This window comes from Clupea harengus, chromosome 13, assembly GCF_900700415.2.
Source record: "Clupea harengus chromosome 13, Ch_v2.0.2, whole genome shotgun sequence".
Classification (NCBI taxonomy): Eukaryota; Metazoa; Chordata; class Actinopteri; order Clupeiformes; family Clupeidae; genus Clupea; species Clupea harengus.
The window spans coordinates 2967012-2992236 of record NC_045164.1 but is presented as its reverse complement, the minus strand read 5'-3'; the positions used below and the strand labels follow the sequence as shown (position 1 = coordinate 2992236).

Genomic DNA, 25225 nt, shown 5'->3' with positions numbered 1-25225 from the left:
CACAGAGGAGCCCTCCTACAGAGCTGCCTGGTTTAATTTCAACCAGTTTGGTTAATCTTTGGTAATAAAATGACCAGATAATATGGGTTGCATTAGGCAAATGGTGAGTAAATGACACTGCATCCTTAATTTAGTCCTTTCACAAATGTAAATGATAGATTTAATGCATCTTCATTCTGGTCTGTTTTGTGTAACAATATATTTGTATAAAATCAGCAACATCCGAGTTTTTCTCTAAAGGAAAACAGGAATTTGCATAACATTAAGCTTTATGTGTGTTATAAGGGATGTGTGTTAAAAGTGTACGTTACTATGAATTCAGACAAATATGACAATCTACTTATGTTTACACCCAGTAAATCACACAGTAACAGATTGATTGATTAATCTAGGAGAGTGAAAAAAAAATATAGGATTTTGTAAGCTGTGTACTGTGTTCTTTATTTGTATGATAAATAAAATGAACATACTGTTTTCTCCAACAATATTACATAGTCATGTTTGACTCACCTAAAGATCACTTTTTGGAACTTTCTGATGGTATTACTTGTTAATTATATCACCAATTCCATGTCCATTGACACTACTGGGAGGACATATTAGTATCATCTTGGAACACTAACTTTTTTTACAAAAAGGTTCATTTAGAAAAATAACTAAAAACCATAGACCTAAAGTTACATTATGTACATACCATAGCACAGGTATTTATGAATACAGGTGCATTTGAGGTAGAGGAGGCTATTTACTTTTTCTCCATGTAAATTTCAAGTCGGAGAAGCCATTTTTCCCAATATGTAACCTTTCCAAAGTCAAGAAAGTGGGGGTGAGCGGGTGAGCCATCCTTGTAGGCCACCACAATCAGACCATTCTTTATCTGCAGGGGAGAAAGACCCAAGAAATGTTGGAAGACATTCACTTCCCAAAAGATGTTTTCTTTTTAAGCAAAGATTGTACGGTAGTCATGATATCACCTGGTAACTGTAGTTGTCATCACTGTTCAAGGCCCCAGCATATGCAGCAACCTGGATGGGATTGGCATATGTGTTGTTTAGAAAAGGCTTCGATTTTTCTGAAGTCTTCCAGTCAATTGCACAAAAATGGGACAATTTGTGACCGCAATTAAACTCACCTGTACTTAGCCACACAATCTACTATGCCCACATATTTCAAAACCTGGTGTTGTACTGCACTCTCAATGGCTCTGACTTCACTGATATCATCGAGAACGTGTTGGATACTTTCAACATATCCAGCTGTGTCTTCACTGTATTCAGTTTCTTCATTAGAGGTCTCAGAAGGAGCAAGTGCATCCTCAAGTACAGCATGAAATAATTTCCCGCTTATTATATGGTAACTTGCCAAAACTATAGAAGACATTTCTCCAAAATGCCTCTTTTTAATGATTTTGTTGCCATTTAGTTCTTAACGCAAATGAGAAGCAACCCACCTTCTGACTTCAAGTTTCAATGACTTTCAGTTACGTTAAATGACCGGACTACTTGCGGAATGATATGAAAGATGTGAATTAGAAGCAAAAAACCCTGCTGTCTTCTGCCAATGTGAATTAGAAGCAAAAAACCCTGCTGTCTTCTGCCAATGACAGCAGCCATACATTTTTCGCAGCAGTGAATATAAAGAAATTACAGACCTGCGAACGTTGGGATGGCCCATTCAAATCAAAGGAACTTTTTGGAACATTCTGAAGAGCCGTATAATAAGCACAGTTATAATACGGGTAGATGAAATCAAGCATTCTGATTGGTTGAAAGGAGGTCACGGGGTGTACTGTATTGAGCCATAATGTACTGTACAGCTGTTTACATTTACCTGAGCGTTCCATATCAGTGCGCACTCGAAATATACTACCTTAGTTAGAAAAAAAATGGCGGACCAAATCTCCGTAGATCATCGTATTTGTACCTAAACGTTTTAAGTTTTCCTTTTTTTTTAGATTTTTAGAAAGTTACCGAGAAATAGACACTGTACAATATAAAAACCCCATTATTGTAACTGAAAAATACGTCTAAGAGGATTTGCGCGGTATATTGCCACCTATAAAAGGTTAGCATGCTACTAGCCGTTAGCGATTAGCAATTCCTCTGTGTTTTTGCAAAGCATCTGCCCCCATCATTTACATTTATCTAGTACATAATCCATCCCCATAAACCGGAGATTTCAAGAGTAGAGATGCCTTCCAATATGCAGTTGCAGGATGGGTGAACGACACCAAGATATGGCATTTGGAGACAAAAACAATATGTATGAGATCTTATCAAAGCTAACTGTTCCTGAGCAAGCAAGAGTGCCAATATGGGCTAACGAGTTGTAGCCAAATCCCAAAGGGCTAAACAGCTCGCTAGTTATTAGCACTCTAGCTTGCTCAGGAGAGTTTAGCTCTAATAAGACACAGCAATTATTCACGATTGTATCAATTGTATATCTAGGTTTTCTCTGGCGACTGTCGCATCCATCAGCACAACATATGCCGGGCAGTTTTAACTTTCTGTGGGTTGTGACCGTAAACAGGTCGCTAGCTATTACCACTTTAGCTTGCTCAGGAGAGTATAGGCTAACAAACGTGATGTTCCCAATGCTGTTTGTCTGTTGCATAGCAACAGCCACACATTCGGGGACTATTTTCTATAGTCTAGGCTACTGAAATGCGATATACAACGTTTGGTGGCTATTACAACTATTTTGTGCTTACTATTTAGTTACTATTTAGTTTTTATAATAGGCCCGTAAACAGGTCGGGAACATCACGTTTGTTAGCCTATACTCTCCTGAGCAAGCTAAAGTGGTAATAGCTAGCGACCTGTCGCTATTTAGTTACTATTTATAAATGCGTCGGGCCTAACAACACCCTTGAACAGTACATTATTGACGATACAGTACTGCCTCTCGTACCTTATTGCTTAAGTATTTACGTTTGATTCCTAATTTACCATTGACCTCCGCGGGCCGGTCAGGGACAGCCAACGGGCCGCACTTTGCCCAGGTCTGCCCTAGCAGGTACTACCAAACCAGGCAGTTTTCAGGTTAGAGGCCAGTCTAAAAGCAGCACTGCCATCACCCATTGGCAGTAGGATAACTGGATGAAAATTGGGCCGATGTATTTGTCATACATATGAATGGTGTTTCTGCCTATGCAAATTAGGACATATTCAATAAGTGTGGAGCTCATGTGCATATTCAAATTCATTTCAAAAGAAACTTGTAATACAAAAAAATTTACTTTTACTGTGTAAAGTTTTATTGTGGTAAGAGTAAAGGAAAAAATGAAGCCTATTTGGGTGTATTTTGGGCATGTTCGATTAGTGTATAGCTCATTTGCATATTAAAATTCATTTTCAAAGAAACTTGTAATACAAAAAATTGTACTTTTCATGGTTACTTTCATTGTGTAAAGTTTCAGTAGAGTAAAGGGAAAAAAAAACATTTTTGGGGTGTATTGTTGCCTGGCATTATTAGCACACATCTCAGATTGATGAGAATTAAACATATTTCCTCAACTAGGATTTCTTAGGACTTTTAGTATGTTGTTCTGGACACCTCATAGAAATGATCTATGCTGAAAAGATTTATTTTACAATTAGTCTGTCGTAAAACGCTACTTTGCCTGGACGATAGGCGTTCAACTTAATTGATCTGCCTTTGTGTTGAATGGTTGATGCCTGTCCAATCGGGTGAGATTACCAACATATTGTTGCTGTTGCAAGCACAGCACCAGTGTGTCTTGGTGGCCCTCGCGAAGACGGTATCACAATTTACACAAAATTGCACCCACATTCACCCGGGGCCTGCTCACAGGGTAAGGTACCTACATAGTCTGGTACTCCCATGTGAGGCTGGTACCAATTTCACCTACAATGGTTATTTCCTTGACCCATGCTACACCCCTCCACCATGTTTAATAAAAATTGTTTTGGCAAAATCCTGCTGACAAACGGCACAGAATATAACCTACTTGGCGGAGGTCATTATTAATGGACACTAATAATTCATCCACTTGCACCGCTGAGTATTGCACACAGCGAGCGGGGGATTGTCCTCTGGTCCCACACCTGGCCTTCTCATTTGAGTACTTTATGGGGTTTTTTGTTTACACATATTCATGTTGACCCTCTGATGATTTGCTTGTTGAGGTTGATTCTTCATTAACAGCTTTCATTTTGCCACCTAATAGTCACTGCTGCCACGGCAGATATTGTTTTGTTAAGCTCTTCCCCAGAGTACTTGTGTGCCAATAACCTAACTGAAGATCTAGAGCACTGATGTTGCTGTGTTGTTGGACAGGTTATCAGTGAGTTGTATGAAAGTTATTTATAATGTGATTATGACTTAATATTACCTGTGATACTGTTATAATAAAAACTGTGATTTTCTTTAGATTAATAAATGAGCAATGCCTTCCAGTGGATTAAGAGGGAACCTCTTTTGGTCTTCTGGACACTGTTCATGATCATGCAATAAATAACCTTAATGCTATTTAAAACAAACTACCTGTATACTTGTGGACATGTCAAACCAAAGGATATGACCTACAGGATAAAACAGAGATAGGTGCAAAATATAATTCCACGCAAGGTCATTACTGAGGCCTTTACAAAATGCTTTTTAGAAAGATTTGTTGGCATTGATAGGGTAGTTTGTTAAAAATAAAGTAATTATCTAATTGTCTATCTTTTTAACTTTTTTTCTGCTATCAATGCTAGACATGGCCTTCATTGGGTGACACTAATAACGTTATTATTGCTCAGTTTCCACAAAGGCTGATGGAACAGGGGACATTCTGAATCATGTCAACTTAAATACAAAGCTACAGACAGAACTGAAAATCACTCAAATAGGCTATAACTAGTATGAACGGAGTTCTCGGAGCTACCATGTAGTGGGGTGGATCCCACTACCAAAGCTCGTGCCGACAGCGAGAGTGCCAGGGTTGCAAGCGAGACCCGGCTACAGGCCTAACCGTGTTTCGTAATTTTGTCACGAGGCGACACTATTCCATGTCCAACACCTGCGTACTGATACATTGCGGTAAAGTCGAACTTTCACAATAGCACCGCTTTGTGATCTGAAGAGGGAGGTTCTTCCCTTTGCTCAACATGAACTTCGTACCTTTTTGTTACGTTAACAGCTTTTTCTTCTTTTCATAGGCTCAGATAGAATGCGGAAGCGGTTCCGAATTGTGCATAACAAACAAAAATTGGCTACAAAGGAGGCCTATGTTTTCGCAACTGAAGTTTGGCGGTAGTTGAATTGATCGATAACATTTCCTGACCCGCTTTGTTTCAAGGCAGTTATGGAGATACTGGACGAGGAACAACTCAAGATGGCAGAGACACTGCTATCTGACCTCTTTCCTCAGTCGTTGCAAGTGGGTGTTTCTATGAGTGTGCACGTGTGCCCGAGATGATATACAGAATGCAATAAAGATCGAATTCGTTAATAGTGTTGGATTTTCCGACTATGTGAAATAAACTTTTCCGTACTCGTTATACTTGAAGGTTTACCGTTTTGTCAGAAGCTGTAACTGGAAATTCTACGATCAACCTTTTTGCAAAAGTTTGCAGCTTTTTGGTGAAACTTGTTTTTGTTTCCAGGTGTATGGTTACATTTTTCAAATGAACAGAGTTAAATCTGACCATATGGATGTACTGGTGGACCGCTGGCCAGATTTCAGAGTAATCCTCATCCGACCACTGCGGGAGAAGGTAAACCGTAAGCACTACATTTAGTCTGACAATTCAGTAGCCCTTATACCAATCCAGTTATGGAAGAATTCAGGACCCTTGTGTGACTGTTCAATTTTACATCGGTGAAAATGGACAGTGCATAATTTAATGTCGAAAACTAATTTGCTTGCATTTACAGGAGGGTGATTTCTTCAAAGACGTATCTGTTTACTCCAAAGATGGGGATAAACTAAAGAAAATATTGCTTGAGACAGAAATTGTCAACTGGCAAAACTATCTTTGCTTAGGTATTCTTTTTTGTTGTTTTGTCTCTAAATACTTTTCCAGTCTCCCCGATGATGTCTTTATATATTTCTGCACCTAATCTGTGATTTTATGTGACTGTGATTGAAATGGCATATAGGTATAGACTTGTGTTACGAGGAAATGATAACAAGTATAGCTGCCACCAGAGGTGCAACTGGAAACAAGTTAGCTGTGTGTCATATGCTGAGACTGCAGGATCCCTCTCACCTCCCACAAACAGACAGGTAAATACTTTTTTCATAATGTTTAGGCTATAATATCTATCCTAGTTGTGCACTAAACTAGAGTAAAGTCTAATCGCTGTAATGTTTATGTAATTAACTTCATATGCATGCTTTGTTAAAAAGCATTTAAATTTGTTTGACTATTTATGTAGCATTTATTTATTTATTTAACCCACCAGTCAAATCAGATAATGCTTTTGATTATCAGAGCATGTACAGTTGAAAAGGAGTATCCAACATGGTTTTAGCCGCCCAAACCCATCAGATTCTTCACATGCTTCCAAATTACAATATACTTATGGATCATATGTTGACCATTTTAATGTTTGGTGTAACTCCGCCATATCACCTGTACCCTTTCCTAGTTTCCTACATGACATAATGCTTGCAGGTGGAATGTACATGAGAAAACGTAAGAGCAGGGGTGACACACTTTATTATAATTTCGGAAAAGATCGCTAGTCTTCAAAAACGTCTGTCCTAATTATGTTTCTTTCACTTTTTTTTAGCTCAACAGTAGCAATATCCTCCCTTGATGAGTCACACATTTCTTTGGTTAATAAGACCTGGAAGTTTGGGGAAGGAGAACACAGCGTGGAGTTTATCAAGAACATGATCCGCTATTTACCCACCTGCTGTGTTTTGGATACCGATGGTCAACCAGTGGCCTGGATTTTAACGTATAATTATTGTGCCCTGGGAATGCTTTACACACAGCCAGAGCACAGAGGGAAAGGTTATGCAAAAATCCTTATCAGTGCTATATCAAAGAAGCTCCACACTCAGGGTTACCCTGTGTTTTGTTTCATAGAAGAAGAGAACCAGCACTCATTTAGGCTTTTTAAAAGTTTGGGTTTCACAGAGGAGCCCTCCTACAGAGCTGCCTGGTTTAATTTCAACCAGTTTGGTTAATCTTTGGTAATAAAATGACCAGACAATATGTGTTGCATTAGGCAAATGGTGAGTAAATGACACTGCATCCTTAATTTAGTCCTTTCACAAATGTAAATGATAGATTTCATGCATCTTCATTCTGGTCTGTTTTGTGTAACAATATATTTGTATAAAATCAGCAACATCCGAGTTTTTCTCTAAAGGAAAACAGGAATTTGCATAACATTAAGCTTTATGTGTGTTTTAAGGGATGTGTGTTAAAAGTGTACGTTACTATGAATTCAGACAAATATGACAATCTACTTATGTTTACACCCAGTAAATCACACAGTAACAGATTACCAATGTTGATTAATCTAGGAGAGTGAAAAAAATATATATATAGGATTTTGTAAGCTGTGTACCATGTTCTTTATTTGTATGATAAATAAAATGAACATACTGTTTTCTCCAACAATATTACATAGCCATGTTTGACTCACCTAAAGATCACTTTTTGGAACTTTCTGATGGTATTACTTGTTAATTATATCACCAATTCCATGTCCATTGACACTACTGGGAGGACATATTAGTATCATCTTGGAACACTAACTTTTTAGAAAAATAACTAAAAACCATAGACCTAAAGTTACATTATGTACATACCATAGCACAGGTATTTATGAATACAGGTGCATTTGAGGTAGAGGAAGCTATTTACTTCTTCTCCATGTAAATTTCAAGTCGGAGCAGCCATTTTTCCCAATACTGTGTAACCTTTCCAAAGTCAAGAAAGTGGGGGTGAGCGGGTGAGCCATCCTTGTAGGCCACCACAATCAGACCATTCTTTATCTGCAGGGGAGAAAGACCCAAGAAATGTTGGAAGACATTCACTTCCCAAAAGATGTTTTCTTTTTAAGCAAAGATTGTACGGTAGTCATGATATCACCTGGTAACTGTAGTTGTCATCACTGTTTAAGGCCCCAGCATATGCAGCAACCTGGATGGGATTGTCATATGTGTTGTGTAGAAAAGGCTTCGATTTTTCTGAAGTCTTCCAGTCAATTGCACACAGTGTCCCTCTGTGGAGAAAATGTAAGGGGTGCACAATGCACATTTATCCAGATATATTATAATAAAGTACTTTTTTCTGGTGCACTAGACTTAAGTTATATGGGGGAAAAAATACAATATTTAGAATATTCACATTGCAGGAAAGAATGGGACAATTTGTGACCGCAATTAAACTCACCTGTACTTAGCCACACAATCTACTATGCCCACATATTTCAAAACCTGGTGTTGTACTGCACTCTCAATGGCTCTGACTTCACTGATATCATCGAGAACGTGTTGGATACTTTCAACATATCCAGCTGTGTCTTCACTGTATTCAGTTTCTTCATTAGAGGTCTCCGAAGGAGCAAGTGCATCCTCAAGTACAGCATGAAATAATTTCCCCTGCTTGAAAAGGTCTAAAAAGAAGTGATAACAAAAATGTTTTTTTTTTTTTTTTTTTCAATCATTGACTCCATGACCATGTTATTTGTGATGCAATACCAAAAGCTTTAAGAAGCACATACTTGCGCTGTATGCCTTGAAGCCTTCCTCTCCCAGCTCGGCCATCATCTTCCTTTTCCATCTCTCCAGGTAAAACAATTGTTGTGGGGACATGGTTTGTTGGAGAATACGAGTAACACTAGGCATATCAGATCTTTCCGACCCTCTTGGAAGAGACAGGCGGACAGGCTTCCCTGGGTCGCATTCCTCAGAAAGCATTGTTTTTTCTTCCTTTATAAGGGGGTGAAAGTTTTTCGGCACAACAGGCGTAAGTTTGTTTGAAGATGATTTTGATCTTACAATTGGCCCGTACAGTGTGTTGTCCTCCTCCTCAAGGGAGTCAGGAGTTTGGTAGCTAACTCTTGAGGACACAACTGCCTTAACGAGGGAAGAGTAGCGCTCTGTATCCACTGTTCCATATTGACTCGGCTTTTTTCGAGAAGTCCATGCACAAGACGTTGAGAAACATTTACCAACGGAAATGGTGTTGCAGTATTGTAACAAACGATAAACAAATCTCCTGGATTTTGTATGAGAAACCAACATTCCAAACGTCATAGTGAATCAACCACTACAGATAAAGTACACCGTGGTTGTTCTTGTAAGTATCACAAGCTCACGTAATCTCGGGGCATGCTGAGAATGTGCGCTAATAAAACATGACCCTAAACTACTGCGTCCACAATATCATTCTTAAAGCTCTTCCGTATGGACACAAAACTTATCTGAACACCGCCATGCTTTTCATATGTGTTTCACTAAAATAGATCCGGCAATTCACTTCCTCATATGCAATGCGTTCCCTACAGAGCTCTCAAAGACGTAGGACATAATGTTGGCTGAAAAATAAAGATTTGTGGGTGTGATTAAATTGTTCAAAGCCTGATTCCAACTTTTCTGGAAAAACATTGAACAGCTGCCCAATAAAAACCGTATTAATGGATGAATAATTATTAAAAAACCCATTTGCAAAAACAAATGTTATTTCTAATATTTAGTTGCCTGTACGGACTTGTAGCTAACTTGTTACTGTGACTTCCTCATGGGAGGTGACAAGAACGGCTTGACTGACATTCCAGTAGTGTAATCACATGGGCTTTGATAGACTTCTGTCCAATCGAAGTCAGCGGCAGACAACGTCTGGTTAAAACAAATTGGCCGACGGATAGGTTGATAGGGATGAAAACGTAGGCGCTGGTGAATGGACAGTGGAATTGTAAAAATTGTTTCTGAAACCTTTCGAGGAAGTACCTTAGGAGAACAACTTTTTCACCATGACATCATCTAGAGAAAATGATAAAGAGAAGGTAACTTACTAGCTACTTGTCTATGATATCTTGTTGGATTGAGATATTGACTAGTTTTGATAACCCCTCTAACTCAGCATTGGGGTTATGGAGCTAGCTAGCTAGCTTTACAGCGTTAAGCTAGCTAGCATAGCTAATCGGTTGGTATTAAGATCTGACTGCAATGCTAAATTTGTTAGCCAGATGACTAGTTAGCTTGCTAACTTATTATTTGTTAGCTAGCTAGCTACTTAGCGAGTGTCAAATTGTCAAGTAAGAAGGACGTTAATGACAACACCTGTTGTGCTTATCATATTGGGTAGCTAGCATGCTTAATAAAGTAAGCAGCTTTATTTGTAACGTTCTGTTCATTCTTTATTGAGAAATCAATAAGAGGTCGTCCCCACATCGGCAATTTAGCTGGCATTAATCTATAACGTTACTTTTACATATAGTAACAGTAACTTACTTTCATATCATAATAATTCCTAGCAAATTGCCCATTTTCCTCCACATCACTGCAGCCCAATGCTGAGGAATAATTGCTGGCTAAATCTGCAGTGCATAAGATAGCTCAGCTATGCAGGTTACTGTTTCTCTGTCCATATGTAGGCACTCTACCCTGCGACCATTGGTAGAATATGTGCAGTAAATTAGTTGTTGTTATCCAGAATGGAATATTGGGTTATGAATGGTAGCGTCTGATCATCGGAAAGTTACTAGATATGAGTGAATATCATTTTTAGGATTCAAAAGCTTAGCTACTCTTTAAGAGTAGTCTGAATAAATTAAGCTAGTTTCCTGCGGGATTTTCAGTAGGAAGTCTCTGTTTCACCAGAAAGTATGTTTCAGCTGACATTGCAGTATTGCTTTGTAGTAGTGTAAGCTGAAAATAAATAGGCTGAAATGAAAGAGAAAATGGCATTTCATTGGAGTTGTTATTTTCCGACATAGTGGCTTTTTATTTAGGCCATTTGAAGTGAAAGTTTTAGCAATGTGAAATCACCAATGAAGTAGAGGGGTAGAACTGGAACAGGCATACTGTTTGGCCATGGTCTGGCTGAGACATCTGGAATTTATGAAATAAAGCTTCATCTCGGGTATGTCGGCCAAGCCCAATAAGTCGAAATTCTTCCTGCACACAGCATTTAGTTTGTCCCGTCTGAGTAACAAAATGGAAAGAAAAAAAGTGCTTGAGAGGGTCAGTGAGTTCAGAACTGAGAATTACAGGAGACTATATCCAGAGCATCGCAGAGGCTGTCAACATGTGACTTCATATCCTGGGTAGTTTTAAACCTGATCAGTTTGCATTGTACTAAGTGGCATAGGAGGATGAGTTTGTGTGTGTGTGTGTGTGTGTGTGTGTGTGTGTGTGTACTGAAGGTAGTGAAGATGGTCCAGAAACTATTTATCTTCTTTTCTCCTCCAGCTCCGCTCTGTGTCAGTGGACCTGAACAATGATTCCTCCCTTCTCATTGACATTCCGGATGCCCTTTGTGAGCGAGACAAGGTCAAGTTCACTGTCCACACCAAGGTACAGTAGACAGTTACACAAAGTGCACATTGGCTACAGGGTATTCGGCTGTATGACGGTGACACACATTTAGTGTTTTGTGTGTCTCACTAGGGTGGAGTATCGGCCTCCCTATATACATTGTGAGTGTTACTTATTATTGTAAAAGTAATAAAGCAGTGACACAGTGAAGCAATATGAATCATACTGTGTGAAGCAATATGGAGCATACTGCGTGAAGCATAGTGAAGCCTTATTAAGCACACTTCATGAAGCATAGTGAAGCATTATGAAGTACACTTCATGAAGCAGAGTGAAGCATTATGAAGTACACTTCATGAAGCATAGTGAAGCTATATGGTCCATACTGTGTGAAGCATAGTCAAGCGTTATGGATCATACTATGTATATTATGGATTATTGGTGAGAGAGGCAGTTCCGTATTTGCAGTGGTAGTAGTAACATGTATATCTCCAAACAGCGTTTTATTAACTATCACATTGTCATGTAATGACTATGGTTTATCTCATCAACATATGATTCACTGGGCAAATCTGAATAGCTGAATAGCTGTAATTGTATTTGTGTTGGATAAGTGACTGTTAGATGTGGAATGACACAAACATGCCATAGACCCATGATTTTGTATGGGTGTGATGCCTCAAAGCAATGTTATTTTGTTCCATTGACTGTGACTGTCGGTGACTGGATGTGGTTATCTTCCCTTAGACCACACTCAGTTCCTTTCAGAAGCCAGATTTCTCTGTGTCACGCCAGCACGAAGACTTCATATGGCTACATGACACGTTGGTTGAGACGGAGGATTATGCTGGTCTCATCGTAAGTCTCTGGAGGAGATATATGTCAAATGTGGACACTATTTGTAACAGACTGGAGATGCCATACCTGACAAATTATATGTGCATACTTGAGTTTCTTTTAAAAGTTTTTTTCAGCACTTTTCTGGTCTTTGAAGTGCAGCACTAGAGAACTGAGGTGTGCCCATCTTAACAGTTTGAATGTCACTATAGTAGAACGGCATGGCTTGTTACAGACCTAAGCTTTTAACGTAAACTGTGCTCTTTTACCAATGTGTTCATGGTATTTCTGTCTCCTCAGATCCCTCCTGCACCCCCAAAGCCAGACTTTGAGAGTCCTAGAGAGAAGATGCATAAACTCGGTGATGGGGAGGCCACCATGACCAAGGAGGAGTACACAAAGATGAAGCAGGAGCTTGAGGCGTACGTTAAAACAAAAACAAAAAAATTGGTAGCATACACATATTGAGAAAATGAAAACTTTGTAGCTTAGTTGCATAATGTCACAGTACTAAACTGTCTCTCTTTTATTCCATTTTATTCTGAATTGTTTCGAGTCACAGCAAGAAATGTAACCAATATTTTTGATTGATGCCTGTATTTCCTGCCAGAGAGTACCTGGCTGTGTTTAAGAAGACTGTCCAGGTGCACGAAGTTTTCCTGCAGAGGCTCTCTTCCCACCCAGTCTTCAGCAAGGACAGAAACTTCCAGATATTCCTGGAGTACGACCAGGATGTGAGTCTCGAGTTGAAATGCTTCTCGGCCAGGAAATGCGGAGCATGCACATGCTGTCTGCAGCTTACTTCCTCTGCTGTGATTTGCTGGGCTAGCAGGCTGTGGGGCAATAGATGGGGCATTCGGAAAGGTGAGGAAGTGTCAGTGGGGTGGGAATGGCGCTTGGACTTCCTTTTAAAGGGAGTAAGAGGACACAAAAGAGAACAATGACTTATGACAGCCACATCCTGCTGAGTTCAGCTCAAATAGTCATTGACGACCATAAAAAAATTCTGATCTGCCAGCCCTTTCCGAATGAGGACGTGACTTGCAGTCTGCATGAAATCAGCCAAAGAAATTTCCAAAACATTGAGCTATTTATACGCACAGCTACTTTGATTCAGGGCAGTCTGGAATGTGTACCAGATTGGTATAAACTTGTACCATGATTGTCTGGTTTGGTTGTAACCCTGTCCTTGGTACTACAGCTCAGTGTGCGGAGAAAAAATGCCAAGGAGATGTTTGGTGGTTTCTTCAAGAACATGGTGAAAACTGCTGATGAGGTCATCATCTCAGGGATTAAGGTTTGTCTTGTCTTTTTGTGTGTGTGTGTGTGTGTGTGTGTGTGTGTGTGTGTGTGTGTGTGTGTGTGTCTGTCTGTCTGTCTGTCTGTCTGTCGATGCACACTTATGGTAGTGTTTAAGATAACAGGCCTAAAAGGAATGAGTGGGACCCTGGTCTTATGGTGTTATGTCTTTTATGTTTTAGGAAGTGGACGACTTCTTTGAGCAGGAGAAAACTTTCCTGCTTGATTATTACAGTAAGATCAAGGACTCCACTGCCAAGGCGGAAAAAATGACTCGGTCTCATAAAAGTATGGCCATTTTAAAACCAGACTTCACACATGTTATGAAGCCATCTTGTGCTGAGAGAAGTAAATGCAGTAAATGTTCTCGTCTGTGCTTTCAGATGTAGCTGATGACTACATTCATGTCTCTGCAACTTTGAACAGCATGTGTGCAGAAGATAACACTGCCCTGAAAGTGTAAGTGCAATGACCTCTGCCCAACATACAAGATCTTGTGTTCAAGCGGTTTGATGATCACATTCTATTTGCACTGGTTGCATATGGGTGCAAATGTGCTAAGATTAGAAACCACAATCTAGCCTTAAATATCATGTGTTTCAACTTAAAATAGACAGAAAACACACAACATTCAGTTTAGTGAATGGTTATATCTGTATAATGTAACAGTTTCTGTTTGCTCTTGCAGGCATCTGGAGAAGTTTGCAGATCTATTGGAGAAGCTTAGGGTAACGGCTGTAGCCTTGCATGTGTTTCGCTGTCCTTGAGTTTCTAATTATATATTTGTGTTGTCAAGCATGTCTTTGGTTAATGTGTATGTTGTTGATTGATAGAAAGTGGAGGGCAGAGTTGCATCAGACCAGGAGCTGAAGCTCACCGAGCTGCTCAGGTATTACATGAGGGACATCCAGGCAGCCAAGGTGAGCTATACTTGCACAACTGTTGTATTGCAACTCAGAACAGTGAACCTTTCTGTACTTCTGTCCAATCTCAATTCAATTAAATTCAGTTGTATTTATATGGCACCTTCTGTGCAATCTGTTCTTAGTGCTACTGCTTCAAGGACATTGATGGAAGAACATTTTCTATATCATGTACATGACTTGGCCCCATAGAAACAGTAGAATGGACATTTGTGTTGCCAATGGCGCTTTTTTCTATGTCAAACCCAGAACAGGAAGTTTGATCAAAATTGAAATTCAGTTGTTTCGTAAAGGTTAAAAACAACAAGATGGATTTGTGTGCTATCTAGTATTCATAACAATCAGAGACATTGAGGTCCCCAGTGAAGTAAGAAGCTCTGTGCCAAACCTGGAATAGGGAGTGAATTAAACAGTGAGGATGGCAATGACCTGTTTACATTGATTTGCCATGGTACTATGACTGTCAAATAAAGGGCATAAGATGTGTTCATGTGCTGAAGGAGTTGAAAAATCAGAATGAATGGATCAGAGTTAATAATGATTGACTATTTAATAATCCAATGAATCTTATATTCATTTTGTATTTGTTGCTTTTAATTGGACTAAGGCTAAAATGTAAGCATTTCTGGTTGAAGATACTGACCGTGGTTACATGGATTCGAATAACTGCCTTAGTCGGACTGAAATCGCATTATCCGTTTCATGTAAGCACCTTAGTCGGATCGTAGTCAGACCGCACATAGTCGGACTAACACCCCTGGATAACTCGATCCGATCCAGTTGATAGTTCGACTATTGCGGCATGTAACGGTGAATTGGATAAGGAACTGGACTTTGCGTCTTTGCGCATGCTTGAGATCCCGCCGCCATCCTCCCTCCCTCCCTGCCAGGTCGTGACCCGGAAGACGAAAGAGACGATACGTTGTCTCAGCTGTTCATACTAATGACACGTTTATTTATGAATATCCTGCAGACTGTCTCACAAGCTTATTCTTGTTGACTATGAACAAACATAACAGAAGAGGTCCGAAGATATGAGTACCTTTACAACCCCTCCTTAAAAACGTATAAGGACGTTCAAATTACGATACTTATGTGGTGCCAGTGTTGACAAAAACGTTGACTGCGACTGTTTGGACAGAGCGCGCTAATTCACCGAACAAATACTTTCATATTAATTTCCCACCACTTGTTAGTCATGTCATCCATTCATATCGATGTGAATCAATCAATACTAATACATCTTTAACTGTGATGTGTTTTTGTTTCATTTCACAACGTATTTACTGTATAATCAACGATAGCAGGTGCCCGCTTGTAAACAGTCCACATTTTATTTGCTTAAAACACACAGCAGTACTGTCAAATCAGAAAGCAAATCAGCTGTTAAAGGGCTGTTACCTGACCAAATACCTTTCAAACTCGGTGATAGTATTCACAACTAATTTGTTCTTCATTCTATCAAATATGATGAAGTGTGGTCCGCGACGGCCACAAGTAAATTATTGCGACATTTCTACGACATTATTGCGACATGGAGCAGGGTTCCAGATGCTTTGCCTTGCGCATTGTCATATCTATAACTAGCCTACTGGTACGTACAAAAGGAGAGCCCGCGAAAATCATGTGTGCGCTAACAATTGTCTGGCGCCAGGTCTTGGGTAGGAGGCATGTTGTTCCGGGGATATTTAGTTAAATGGTCCGCGAATTTTTATTGGCTAAGTGGTCCTTGGTCTGAAAAAGTTTGAGAAACACTGCTTTATAGACAATAACGATCATACACTCCCATTGCACTCAAACAACCACACTCAAACGAGGAGATATTGTATCAATTAGCCTATTAAGTACTGTATTTATTGATTGCAAAGAGTTCAACGTTACAGCAACATAACTTTGCTCCGGTCGCTAAATCTGATATATCCGTGTGCATCATCGCTCTCCCTCTCTCTCTCTGCCACACCCACCCTGTAACCTACGTGTTTATACATTATAGAAGCAAGACCATTATATTGTAACAAATCACGGAAGCGTGGTATATTTGTTATGGCTTTTTATTAAACACAACACACTGTCACAATGGCACGGGCTTTATGCCCACGAACAGACTGTGCTACCGTCACCCACCTGTATAAGCTCTGTCCCAACACAGAACAACGACATGTAATTAGAACGGTAAGGAACATATAGCCTAGGGAACGTCATGCATAACATAAAGTATAACAGTATGCGCCCGCTGCACGGCATTACGGGGCGACTATGCCGACACGTTATAATATTCTGGTTTAAAGTTAATGCTTGTGAAATCAGCTGTCACTCGACTATTACCTGACCAATACCTGTCAAACTCGGTCATAGAAAAATATCATGAATGCATATTTATTACGATGGGGAAACTATAAAATCGGAGTACGGACAACTAATGCCCAGCGTTGACGATGCAGATATAGAGCTGGAAACAGCTAAATGACCTACAGCCCAAATGCAGTGAGCTTCATCAAGCCCTGGAAAGTTCGGCACATTTGCCCGTTTCCACAGCGTCTGCTGAGCGGTCATTCAGTACAATGGGGCGTCTTAAGACATATCTTACGAAGTACGATGACTGACAAAAGACTGACTGGACTTGCTCTTATGAATATTCACACAGATTTGGAAATCGACAGCGAAGAAGTACTTAAACAATTTGATGCAACTGGCAGAAGGGCAATGCGTTTTGGCTGTAACCCATTATTTGCGCGCGTGTGTGTGTGTGAATGTGCATGCGTTTCTCTCGCCTTTTATCTTTCACCTTTGAATAATGTAACTTATAAACACATCGGCCTGGCAGAAACAAACAAACAAACAAACAAACAACCCAAGAGGCAACACGCATTTCTGGACCGATGAACAGACGCGATTCATGCTCAATCAACTGTTGTTGTTATTGGTAGTGGTGAAGAGGTCAAGCGGAAAGGGCTGTATCACCACTAGTTGTAATAAAAACAGCGCTACCTATCGTATCGGATATGACATGCTTTCGGCCAATGATTCGATTTATTCACTGCCATGTACATTGGGATAATAGCACCTACCCTCGAAAGAAAGCATAGTCCGACTAAGCAAAGATTCGAATTATACCATCATGTAAACACACTGACTATTAGATGGAATGACCTGAGAGAGGTGTGAATGAGTGTTCTCACCTCTTCCTTCCTCTTGGTCATATCAAAGTGTCTTTGATAACCCTTGCCTTCATGAATACAGGCCTCTGAGACATTTGCTCACAGCTTGGTCTCTTAACCAATTTTCCCAGTGTGACGAATGTTGCAGAGTTTTCTTGTCTCGGAGGTAGTAATTTGATACATATTCATGAAGGGATGGGGCTATGGGGTGACACCCCTTATACTCAGAGGACATAAGAACTGAAATGTTACAATGGCTGACTAGAAGAGACATAGGTGAAGCGTTTGAGTGAAACCCCTTTCTCTCTCCCTTGATTGATGCGCATCACTCTACAAGATTAAACCTGTTTCTTGACTGATCATATCTCAGACTGAGTCTCCAACAATCTTTTGGTACTAAAAAATTACCATCAGCGCCATCTAGTATCCAAAGCAATATGCGCCATCGGAGTAGCTCCCCAGCAAAGTAGGAGGTTCTGTACACAGAAGAACGCCACGTATGTCCATTCTGTTCAGCACCCAGGGGAAGCTTCAGGTTTATGAGGCACACTGCTCAAACACCACCTCATGACTGCTAGTTCATCACGATGTCCCCTTCCACAGGACCTGCTGTACAGACGTGCACGAGCCCTGGCCAACTACGAGAACTCCAACAAGGCCCTGGACAAGGCTCGGCTGAAAAGCAAAGACATAGCACAGGCAGAAGAGCACCAACAGCAGTGCCTGCAGAAGTTTGACAAACTCTCTGAATCATGCAAGAAGGGTATGTGTCTCTGTCTATGTGTGTGTGTCCATTTACACATGAGCGCTTAAAACATGTAGCAGGCAATCATCCACATTTTCTGGAGACATGGGTATTATTCTGTCTTAAAGCAACTGGAAGAGTAGTGAGGGCAACATGACCTTGACATAAGTGGTGTCATGACCTTGACACAAGGGCAGCAAACATGGTCATAGAAATAAACACTTTCTTTTCAGAACTGACAAGCTTCAAGGGCAGACGGGTGGTGGCCTTCCGCAAGAACTTGATCGAGATGGCGGAGCTGGAGATAAAACATGCCAAGGTCAGTGCCCACATAGAGGCTGTTGATGAGGAGGATGTGTGTACAGTTAGATTCAGTAGTAGAATTATCCATGGCTCTCTCTCTCTCGTCTCTCTCTAGTCTCTATGGTAGTCTTTTGTTTACCTGGTGATATGTGTTTAGGTGTAGGTGTCCTTGTTTCAAACGTCAATCTCTCTCTCTCTGTCCCAACAGAATAGTGTGTCTCTGCTCCAGGGATGTATTGACATGCTCAACAGCAACTGATCGTCAGGCTTTGGTCACCTGCCTCGCTTGACTACCTTGACCAACCTTGTTTGAAAGGAATGTGGGACATTTTTTCCCCCCCCTGAAGGGTTAAAAAGAAACCACTTAGTCAACCTGCACAAGAGCAACCAACGTGGCTGCCTGTATGTTTACAGACCCGCTTTCCCCAAACCCTTCATGCCCCTCCTGTTGTACTCCCTCCTGCTTTGACTTTTCTTGGGCATCTCTCAGTGCACGACTGTGCATGGGATGTAAAATTCCCTTCGAAAACCTGACGGCAATTTAATGACTTTTGCTTTTCTTTTTGACTGTTTCAATTGCATACTGTCCCTAATTCTGCAGTCCCCCTCCAATGCCTTAATTTGTTGGCATGTTTATGCATTAGAACGCTGTCGTGTGAAATGATCATTTATATCTAAAACCTCTCGCTTATCTAAGCTCGCACAGTGGGAGTTTAAGAGTTTGTGGAGACAACCTGCCAAACAATCCACCATACAGCACTTCTCTTCAGACCACTTGGCCTGAACAAGCCTGATATGTAGTTTTTAACGCAATGCACTTGCTGATCTTTATGCCTTTTCCTGGGTGATTGTCTTTTCCATGACTAGACAATGTGTTACCAAGAGGCAGCAGGCCAACTGCTGCTGTTTCAAACTGTATAATACGCCTGAACAAGTTAAAGAGAAGTTTTATAACTGTTAAAGCACAATTGTAGAAGGGGGGGGGGGGGGGGGGTTGATGCTCAGACATTTGTGCCTAAAATAAGGTTTCTTGTCCTAACCGTTAGTGTATGATTGCAGCTGGGTTTGGCTTAACCATGCTAAAAATGATCTTTCAAAACCATTCATCACACAGACTGAAGATCTGGACCACAGGAATGCTGACCTGGAATTATGGTCACACTCCTTGTCGTTGCCTCTTCAAGTGTGGGGCCAAGTCCCTCCCCCACTAGTCCGTGGCTATTCCTGAGATCCGCTGTCATTTTTATCCCAGAAGCAGCCTGCTAAAAGCATCTCCCTTTCAGGAAGATGATTGGCCCAGTCAGCCACAGATGGTTTTCCAGCAGCCGAGTCGATGAGTTGTGTGGTGGTGAATCATGTAGAATCGGTCCCTCTCTGTTTTTCCGTCCTACTATCCTAGTTTCGGCACACACTGAAAAAGCATCAGTGCTTTCACAAGTAAACGACGCGCTCCATTCCACTGCGCTGCATTCTCTGGTTAAAGTCCCTGCACTTCTAATTAGATGTGGGTTGGTGAGCCATGTGCCTCTATACTACTCTTCAAAGGGAAGACAGTGATGGCAGAGTGTGACTTCTGAACCCAACCCTTACACGTGCTCACACACGTTCTTATATGTATACTAACTATGTTCTGCTTGCCCCCTGTGATCATTTGTGTATCCTTTGCTTGTCATTGTAATGCTGTACTTGCCTTTCTTTTTACAGGACTAAAATTAAGACTTTGCTTTGTTTTAATAGTATTGTTACTGATGCAAACGTTTGTCTTGCGTAAGACCAATTGCTTGAAAATGTCAATAGAGGACCAAAAGAGTTTATATTGTGATATGACGGAAGATTTTTTGATGACAAAAAAAAGCAGTTTATACATGAACCACTAAGCAATAATGCAATCATGGCCAGGCCTAGTAGCTGAAAAGTCAAAACGTTTTTGATAATTGAATGTATTTGTAATGGAATGCAGATATGTTTTCACATGGGCTTTTTCCTTTTCTAAGAGAAATCCAGCGAGACACTACTTGCAATAATTATATTAAAAGATTCCTACTGCCTCACAGTGTTGTTTTCTTTCTGACTAATTATGCTGCTCGCAGTAATGATTTCACACCCGCAGCCTCGATTCTAGATCCATCATGTATCGAGCCTCTATAGCGCCCAATGACAAGGGCGGATCCCAATTTGAAATGCATATGTGTGTGCGTGTGCCTGTTATCTATAAGTTATCTAGGTGTTCGTTGTCGGGTTAGTAAAGCTTTGGTTTTGCTTTTTTTTTAAAGGCCATTCTTTTACTGACGTTATGGCGTTAACTTAATGCAACAGAAGGTGGCAGTGCCCGTCGTCAGAGAGCAGAGCCGTATGTGCGACTCGCAGAGCTTCCTTCTCGCCGGTTTTCCCCTCAGTGGTTATTCCACATGACGTTAGCAGCATGCGAAAAATTCTTGTGTGGGTGGGTGTACGGGGGCTGCAAGGCATCTGGACTTGGACTTGGTTGGACGCACCGAGCTTTAACACTCATCCAAGCGTTAGCTTTGTTCTGTGTGGGCCTATTTCGGGACTAAACTCATGAGAATTCCTGAATTTGTGTATGGAATGGACGTCACTGAATTCACTTTTAACTTGACAGTCCTGGATAACCTTATAAACTGTTATTTGAGTTTGCAACATGGACGAGTAATGTCAAGGATTTTTAGGAGTTTTTAGCTTACATTTTAATGGAGATAAAATCAGTATCCCTGTACTGTATATGTATGTATGTACAAATGTTCAAGATTTCAGTTCAGACATAAAAGTCTACTTTTATTCTACACATTCCAGACAGCTTAATCAATCTGAAACAGATTAATTACTTTGTAAATAATTTGTATTTGTCGTAGAAGTGCTATCCTTTATGGAGGGTGGATTTGCTCCACCTACATGAGAGTCCAAATCTAGCTTTTTTGTTTATGCAATATGTTGCAGCTGTGTACAGTACAGCGATCCACAGCATTCCACTCACGGCCCAGAGGCCTTCCACTGAAGCACAACCAAAGCAGCTTAGTCGTCATATGTGAGTTTGTGTGCCTGTGTTTATGCTGGAAAGGGAAGATGGTTGCCATGGAGAACAGGAAATCCTCTCATTGCTTTGGAGAGGAGAAAACTCTCTGTGCCACAGTCCTGTTACTTTCCAACAACCAACCTGTTGATTCTTCTCCCAAGTCCCTACTCTTTCATTTATGGGAGCATTCCGTTGCTTTTCATTACCAAAAATGTCATTGCCCTCCGTCTCATACAGTATTTGATAATTTCCTTGTGGCAGTTCTGCCCTGTTCACTTATGCAACGTTGTGTGTGTGATTAAACTAGGGTAACCAGGTGTCCCGCTTTGCTGCACAGCATTTTCACCCTCTATCCAGCATCCACTGGGCATCCCGCATATTATGACAATGTCCCGCATTTTCATTGGTCTCTTGGTTTTTAATTGACAGAAATAAGAACACATGGATGTGTTCTTTTACCCTCCCGGCACATGAGCCACTTGTGCCGTTGTGGCATAGTTTATACTCTATTATATACTATATATATAAACATATAAAATTATCTTTTTGCTATGATATAAGTGAAGCCTATTCTGAAACTAATCCTTTAATAAATACTCTGTAATCCTTATTATACTCTATATTTAAATCTAAATCTAAATCTTCATCTCCATCCTTTTGCTACAATATAAGAGGAGCCTCTTCTGAATGGGGGCTCTTAAAGGGGTAAGGACATCTCTTTGCCCTTGATTCTGATAAGGGGACTTTATTTTCTTTACAAACTTGAGCAGATTATGAAGCCATGTGTGTGTTGTTTGTGCACAGGCATGTGCATGTGTGTCTTGAAAGCATTAGCGGTCATGGCTTCTAATGTGGGATAGGCTGGGCCATGGCCGAGTAGGTGAGCCGACAGGAAATGTCAGATAACTCCAGGGGATTTTCATCACTTTGACACATATCGCACCTTCCTCTGACTTCCTAGCTTACATCTTGGGCATGACGCTACTTTTCTGTACGGAAGGCTGATGCTGCATTACCCCTGAGACATCCAGGTTGAGACACATGTTCACATCAAGTGTTTTAGTTGTCTCAGAGTGCATGTGCCAGGTTAAGTCACATACATCTCTGACCAAAGACCCTGATAAAGCAGAGAAATGATAACAGCAAAGCACAGTATCCCAAGTTCATCCATATACACTAGATACTCCCAGAGTCTACATCTATAGAAAATAATGAAGAGTTATTCTATGTACTCTGTATTTCAATGCTGAAACACAAGAAAAAGATAACTGTCAACCTCACTTTCTAGTTAGTCAAGTACTGGCACTAATCATGTGGAGACTGAATATAAATAGAGGCAAAATGATTCATAGTTTTTTCTAAAAGTTAAGATTTGACTACCCATGATTACAAATATGTACACAGCTTCAGGTTTTCACTAATCATTATGATACATTTCCACATATCTCAAACACAAAAACATGGTATTGAAATTGTTAATGTGCATGTTTGTGTGTGTGTGTGTGTGTGTGTGTAAATGTGCAGAGACTTCATGAACAAACATTGTGCTTACGTGGTCAGTGTAAATATAGACAGACCTCTGAATCTGGGATTTTGACATCAGGTTTTCACTCTACTCTCCCTCTCAGTACAGTAGAGTCTCTTAATCCTCGTCAGACTCTTCATATTTCTTTTTCTAAACTTTGAAAAAAGTATGTGTTGTGAAATTATGCAGGACAACCACAAACACGCTCACATAATAACCCCCCCTCTCTGCCACAACTTGTGTAAGTCCCATACTTCTTGGCACCAGGCTCAAACCTTAAATCTAATTTAGACCTGTATTTAAAGGAATCGTCTGGATTTTTTCATTGTAATTTCCATCTGTTGCAGTGACTATGAACTGCTGGTTTCATTACAATATGTCTCCACGGATTTAGAACAGCACATATATAAAATGGAACAACAATAATCATGTAGACACACTTACAACTGAATCAGCTGGTTTGGAGTATTACAAACAACTATTTCAAAGATAACTAAGGGCACTCCGCCAAGGCCAAATGCCACAAATCTCACCATGTTAATGAAAATAAGAATACATTCCTAGATCCAGCTCTTGATGAAGATTTGCTCCAAAATGTAATAGGTTCCTCCTTGGTCTGTGCTCAACCCCTCTACCAAGTCTCATGAAAATCGTCCCAGTTGTTTTTACGTTATCCTGCTGACAGACATACAGACCCAACCAAAAACATAAACTCCTTGGCAGAGGTAACTACGCTATTGTTACGTGAATAGCATTACATTTAAACAAGTCTTTTGAAGAAATACGTATGTTCTCTGAAATTGTTACATTTGAAGGATGTCTGGGCTGCACTAAAGATTTCTGGCTTATTCACAATTCCACGTTTTACATAAAACTCCATTAATTCTGTTCTGTTGATGACACAGTACAACCACAAAACTACTCCCAACAAAGTACTACTAGGATAATGTCTTTAATGATTTATCCAAGCAGGAGCATATTAAGGATAATAAAGGCCCTCAGATCGATCCCTGGGGGATACCACAAGTCAAGGATGTTGGTGTTGAGGTATAGTTTCCAATGGCAACAAAGAAGCTCCTGTCTTATAAGTATGATCTGAGCCACTTGATAACCTAGCCTGAAAATCCAACCCAATGTTCCAGTCTGTGTAGTAATAAGTTATGATCAACAATGTCACAGGCTACTTTTTCAGTTATTTTGCCAACAAATGGTAGATTAGATATCGGTCGGTAATTCATTGTTCAGTATTATTCTTTTTGGGTAGGGGATTTATAACTGCTGTTTTCAGGGAGTTAGGGAATGTGCCAGACAGCAGCAATACATTAACAATTTTAAGCATGTCTGCAGCTATCAGATGAACAACAGGTTTGAAAAAAGTTGGTAGGCAAAGTATCCAAGCAGCACGTAGAGGTGTTGAGATTCTGTAGTGTTTTTTCCAGTTTCATTGAAACTAAATTATGACATCAAGTTGAGTTTCCCTTTCTGTATTGCTGGTAATTCCAAATGTTGAGTTGTTAGTAACTGATATGTTACTGCCTGATTTGCCAACTGTGAAGGGGGTGACCCTCTCAACAGTTGCGAATAGCACACAAGCATTATCTATATTTTTCCACTGATAGTATTATCTATATTTCTACTGATGAAGTCAGAGAAAAAAACTGTCTTGCTTTGCATTTTTTCAGCATTATATGTGCGAAGCCTCTCTTCTCTCTTTATGGATTTCATGGTGGATCTCCAGTTGGATTTTGCATAATTTTCTTAATAATCTTTTCGCAAATCTGACTGAGTCTGACTTGACTTGAGGTCCTTGAAAGGACCTGCTCAAAAAAGAGCACCTGTGGGAAAAGAACACACAGAAATGATCAGATAAGTCCTTTACTGATGACAGAGTCCAGTGTTTAACCCTGTACATGCTGTGTTAGGCTGAAGTTTCTTAGCATAACTTTATATGTGTG

At 40.3% G+C, this 25225-nt stretch overlaps 4 protein-coding genes across 6 annotated transcripts; 2 read left to right on the top strand and 2 right to left on the bottom strand.

The window, feature by feature from the left end:
- Nucleotides 1–420: 420 nt before the first annotated feature.
- On the bottom strand, nt 421–1380 carry LOC105902248 (mitochondrial genome maintenance exonuclease 1-like). Its single transcript, XM_031579276.1, is given in 3 exon segments — nt 421–877; nt 975–1130; nt 1132–1380. Coding segments are annotated over 3 exon segments (537 nt in total). The 3' UTR covers nt 421–745.
- Nucleotides 1381–4898: 3518 nt separating this feature from the next.
- On the top strand, nt 4899–7585 carry LOC105902303 (glycine N-acyltransferase-like protein 3). Of its 3 annotated transcripts, none has more exons than XM_012829854.3 (6): nt 4899–5043; nt 5163–5383; nt 5610–5720; nt 5881–5989; nt 6106–6232; nt 6742–7585. In XM_012829854.3, exons 2-6 carry the CDS (start codon nt 5309–5311, stop codon nt 7142–7144), a joined length of 825 nt encoding a protein of 274 aa, XP_012685308.2. In that variant the 5' UTR covers nt 4899–5043; nt 5163–5308; the 3' UTR covers nt 7145–7585. The 3 variants fall into 3 exon arrangements, with proteins under 3 accessions (XP_012685308.2, XP_031434706.1, XP_031434705.1); XM_031578846.2 differs by lacking the exon at nt 4899–5043 and adding an exon at nt 6598–6644 and having other exon boundaries at nt 5052–5383; nt 6742–6879; XM_031578845.2 differs by lacking the exon at nt 4899–5043 and having other exon boundaries at nt 5052–5383.
- Nucleotides 7524–9674, bottom strand: mgme1 (mitochondrial genome maintenance exonuclease 1). The gene is made up of 4 exons (XM_012829836.2): nt 8692–9674; nt 8361–8583; nt 8058–8190; nt 7524–7960 (listed from the first exon to the last, which is right to left on the bottom strand). Exons 1-4 carry the CDS (start codon nt 9224–9226, stop codon nt 7826–7828), a joined length of 1026 nt encoding a protein of 341 aa, XP_012685290.2. The 5' UTR covers nt 9227–9674; the 3' UTR covers nt 7524–7825.
- Nucleotides 9675–9800: 126 nt separating this feature from the next.
- snx5 (sorting nexin 5) lies at nt 9801–20765 on the top strand. Its single transcript, XM_012829906.3, has 13 exons — nt 9801–9975; nt 11384–11488; nt 12197–12307; nt 12587–12708; nt 12897–13020; nt 13488–13583; nt 13768–13873; nt 13969–14044; nt 14274–14313; nt 14419–14505; nt 18270–18429; nt 18645–18730; nt 18923–20765. The coding sequence occupies exons 1-13, from the start codon at nt 9943–9945 to the stop codon at nt 18971–18973; spliced, it is 1197 nt and encodes a 398-aa protein (XP_012685360.1). The 5' UTR covers nt 9801–9942; the 3' UTR covers nt 18974–20765.
- Nucleotides 20766–25225: the final 4460 nt, after the last annotated feature.

Excerpts from the sequence above, each read along its gene's own strand:
- LOC105902303 (XM_012829854.3), top strand. The coding sequence starts at position 5,309 with ATGGAGATACTGGACGAGGAACAACTCAAGATGGCAGAGACACTGCTA. Across the intron at positions 5,990-6,105 it reads GCAAAACTATCTTTGCTTAG|GTATAGACTTGTGTTACGAG; the intron begins GTATTCTTTTTT and ends AATGGCATATAG. Across the intron at positions 6,233-6,741 it reads CACCTCCCACAAACAGACAG|CTCAACAGTAGCAATATCCT; the intron begins GTAAATACTTTT and ends ACTTTTTTTTAG.
- mgme1 (XM_012829836.2), bottom strand. The coding sequence starts at position 9,226 with ATGACGTTTGGAATGTTGGTTTCTCATACAAAATCCAGGAGATTTGTT. Across the intron at positions 8,584-8,691 it reads CTTCAAGGCATACAGCGCAA|ACCTTTTCAAGCAGGGGAAA; the intron begins GTATGTGCTTCT and ends ACTTCTTTTTAG. Across the intron at positions 8,191-8,360 it reads GATTGTGTGGCTAAGTACAG|AGGGACACTGTGTGCAATTG; the intron begins GTGAGTTTAATT and ends TTTTCTCCACAG.
- snx5 (XM_012829906.3), top strand. The coding sequence starts at position 9,943 with ATGACATCATCTAGAGAAAATGATAAAGAGAAG. Across the intron at positions 9,976-11,383 it reads GAGAAAATGATAAAGAGAAG|CTCCGCTCTGTGTCAGTGGA; the intron begins GTAACTTACTAG and ends TTTCTCCTCCAG. Across the intron at positions 12,709-12,896 it reads ATGAAGCAGGAGCTTGAGGC|AGAGTACCTGGCTGTGTTTA; the intron begins GTACGTTAAAAC and ends ATTTCCTGCCAG.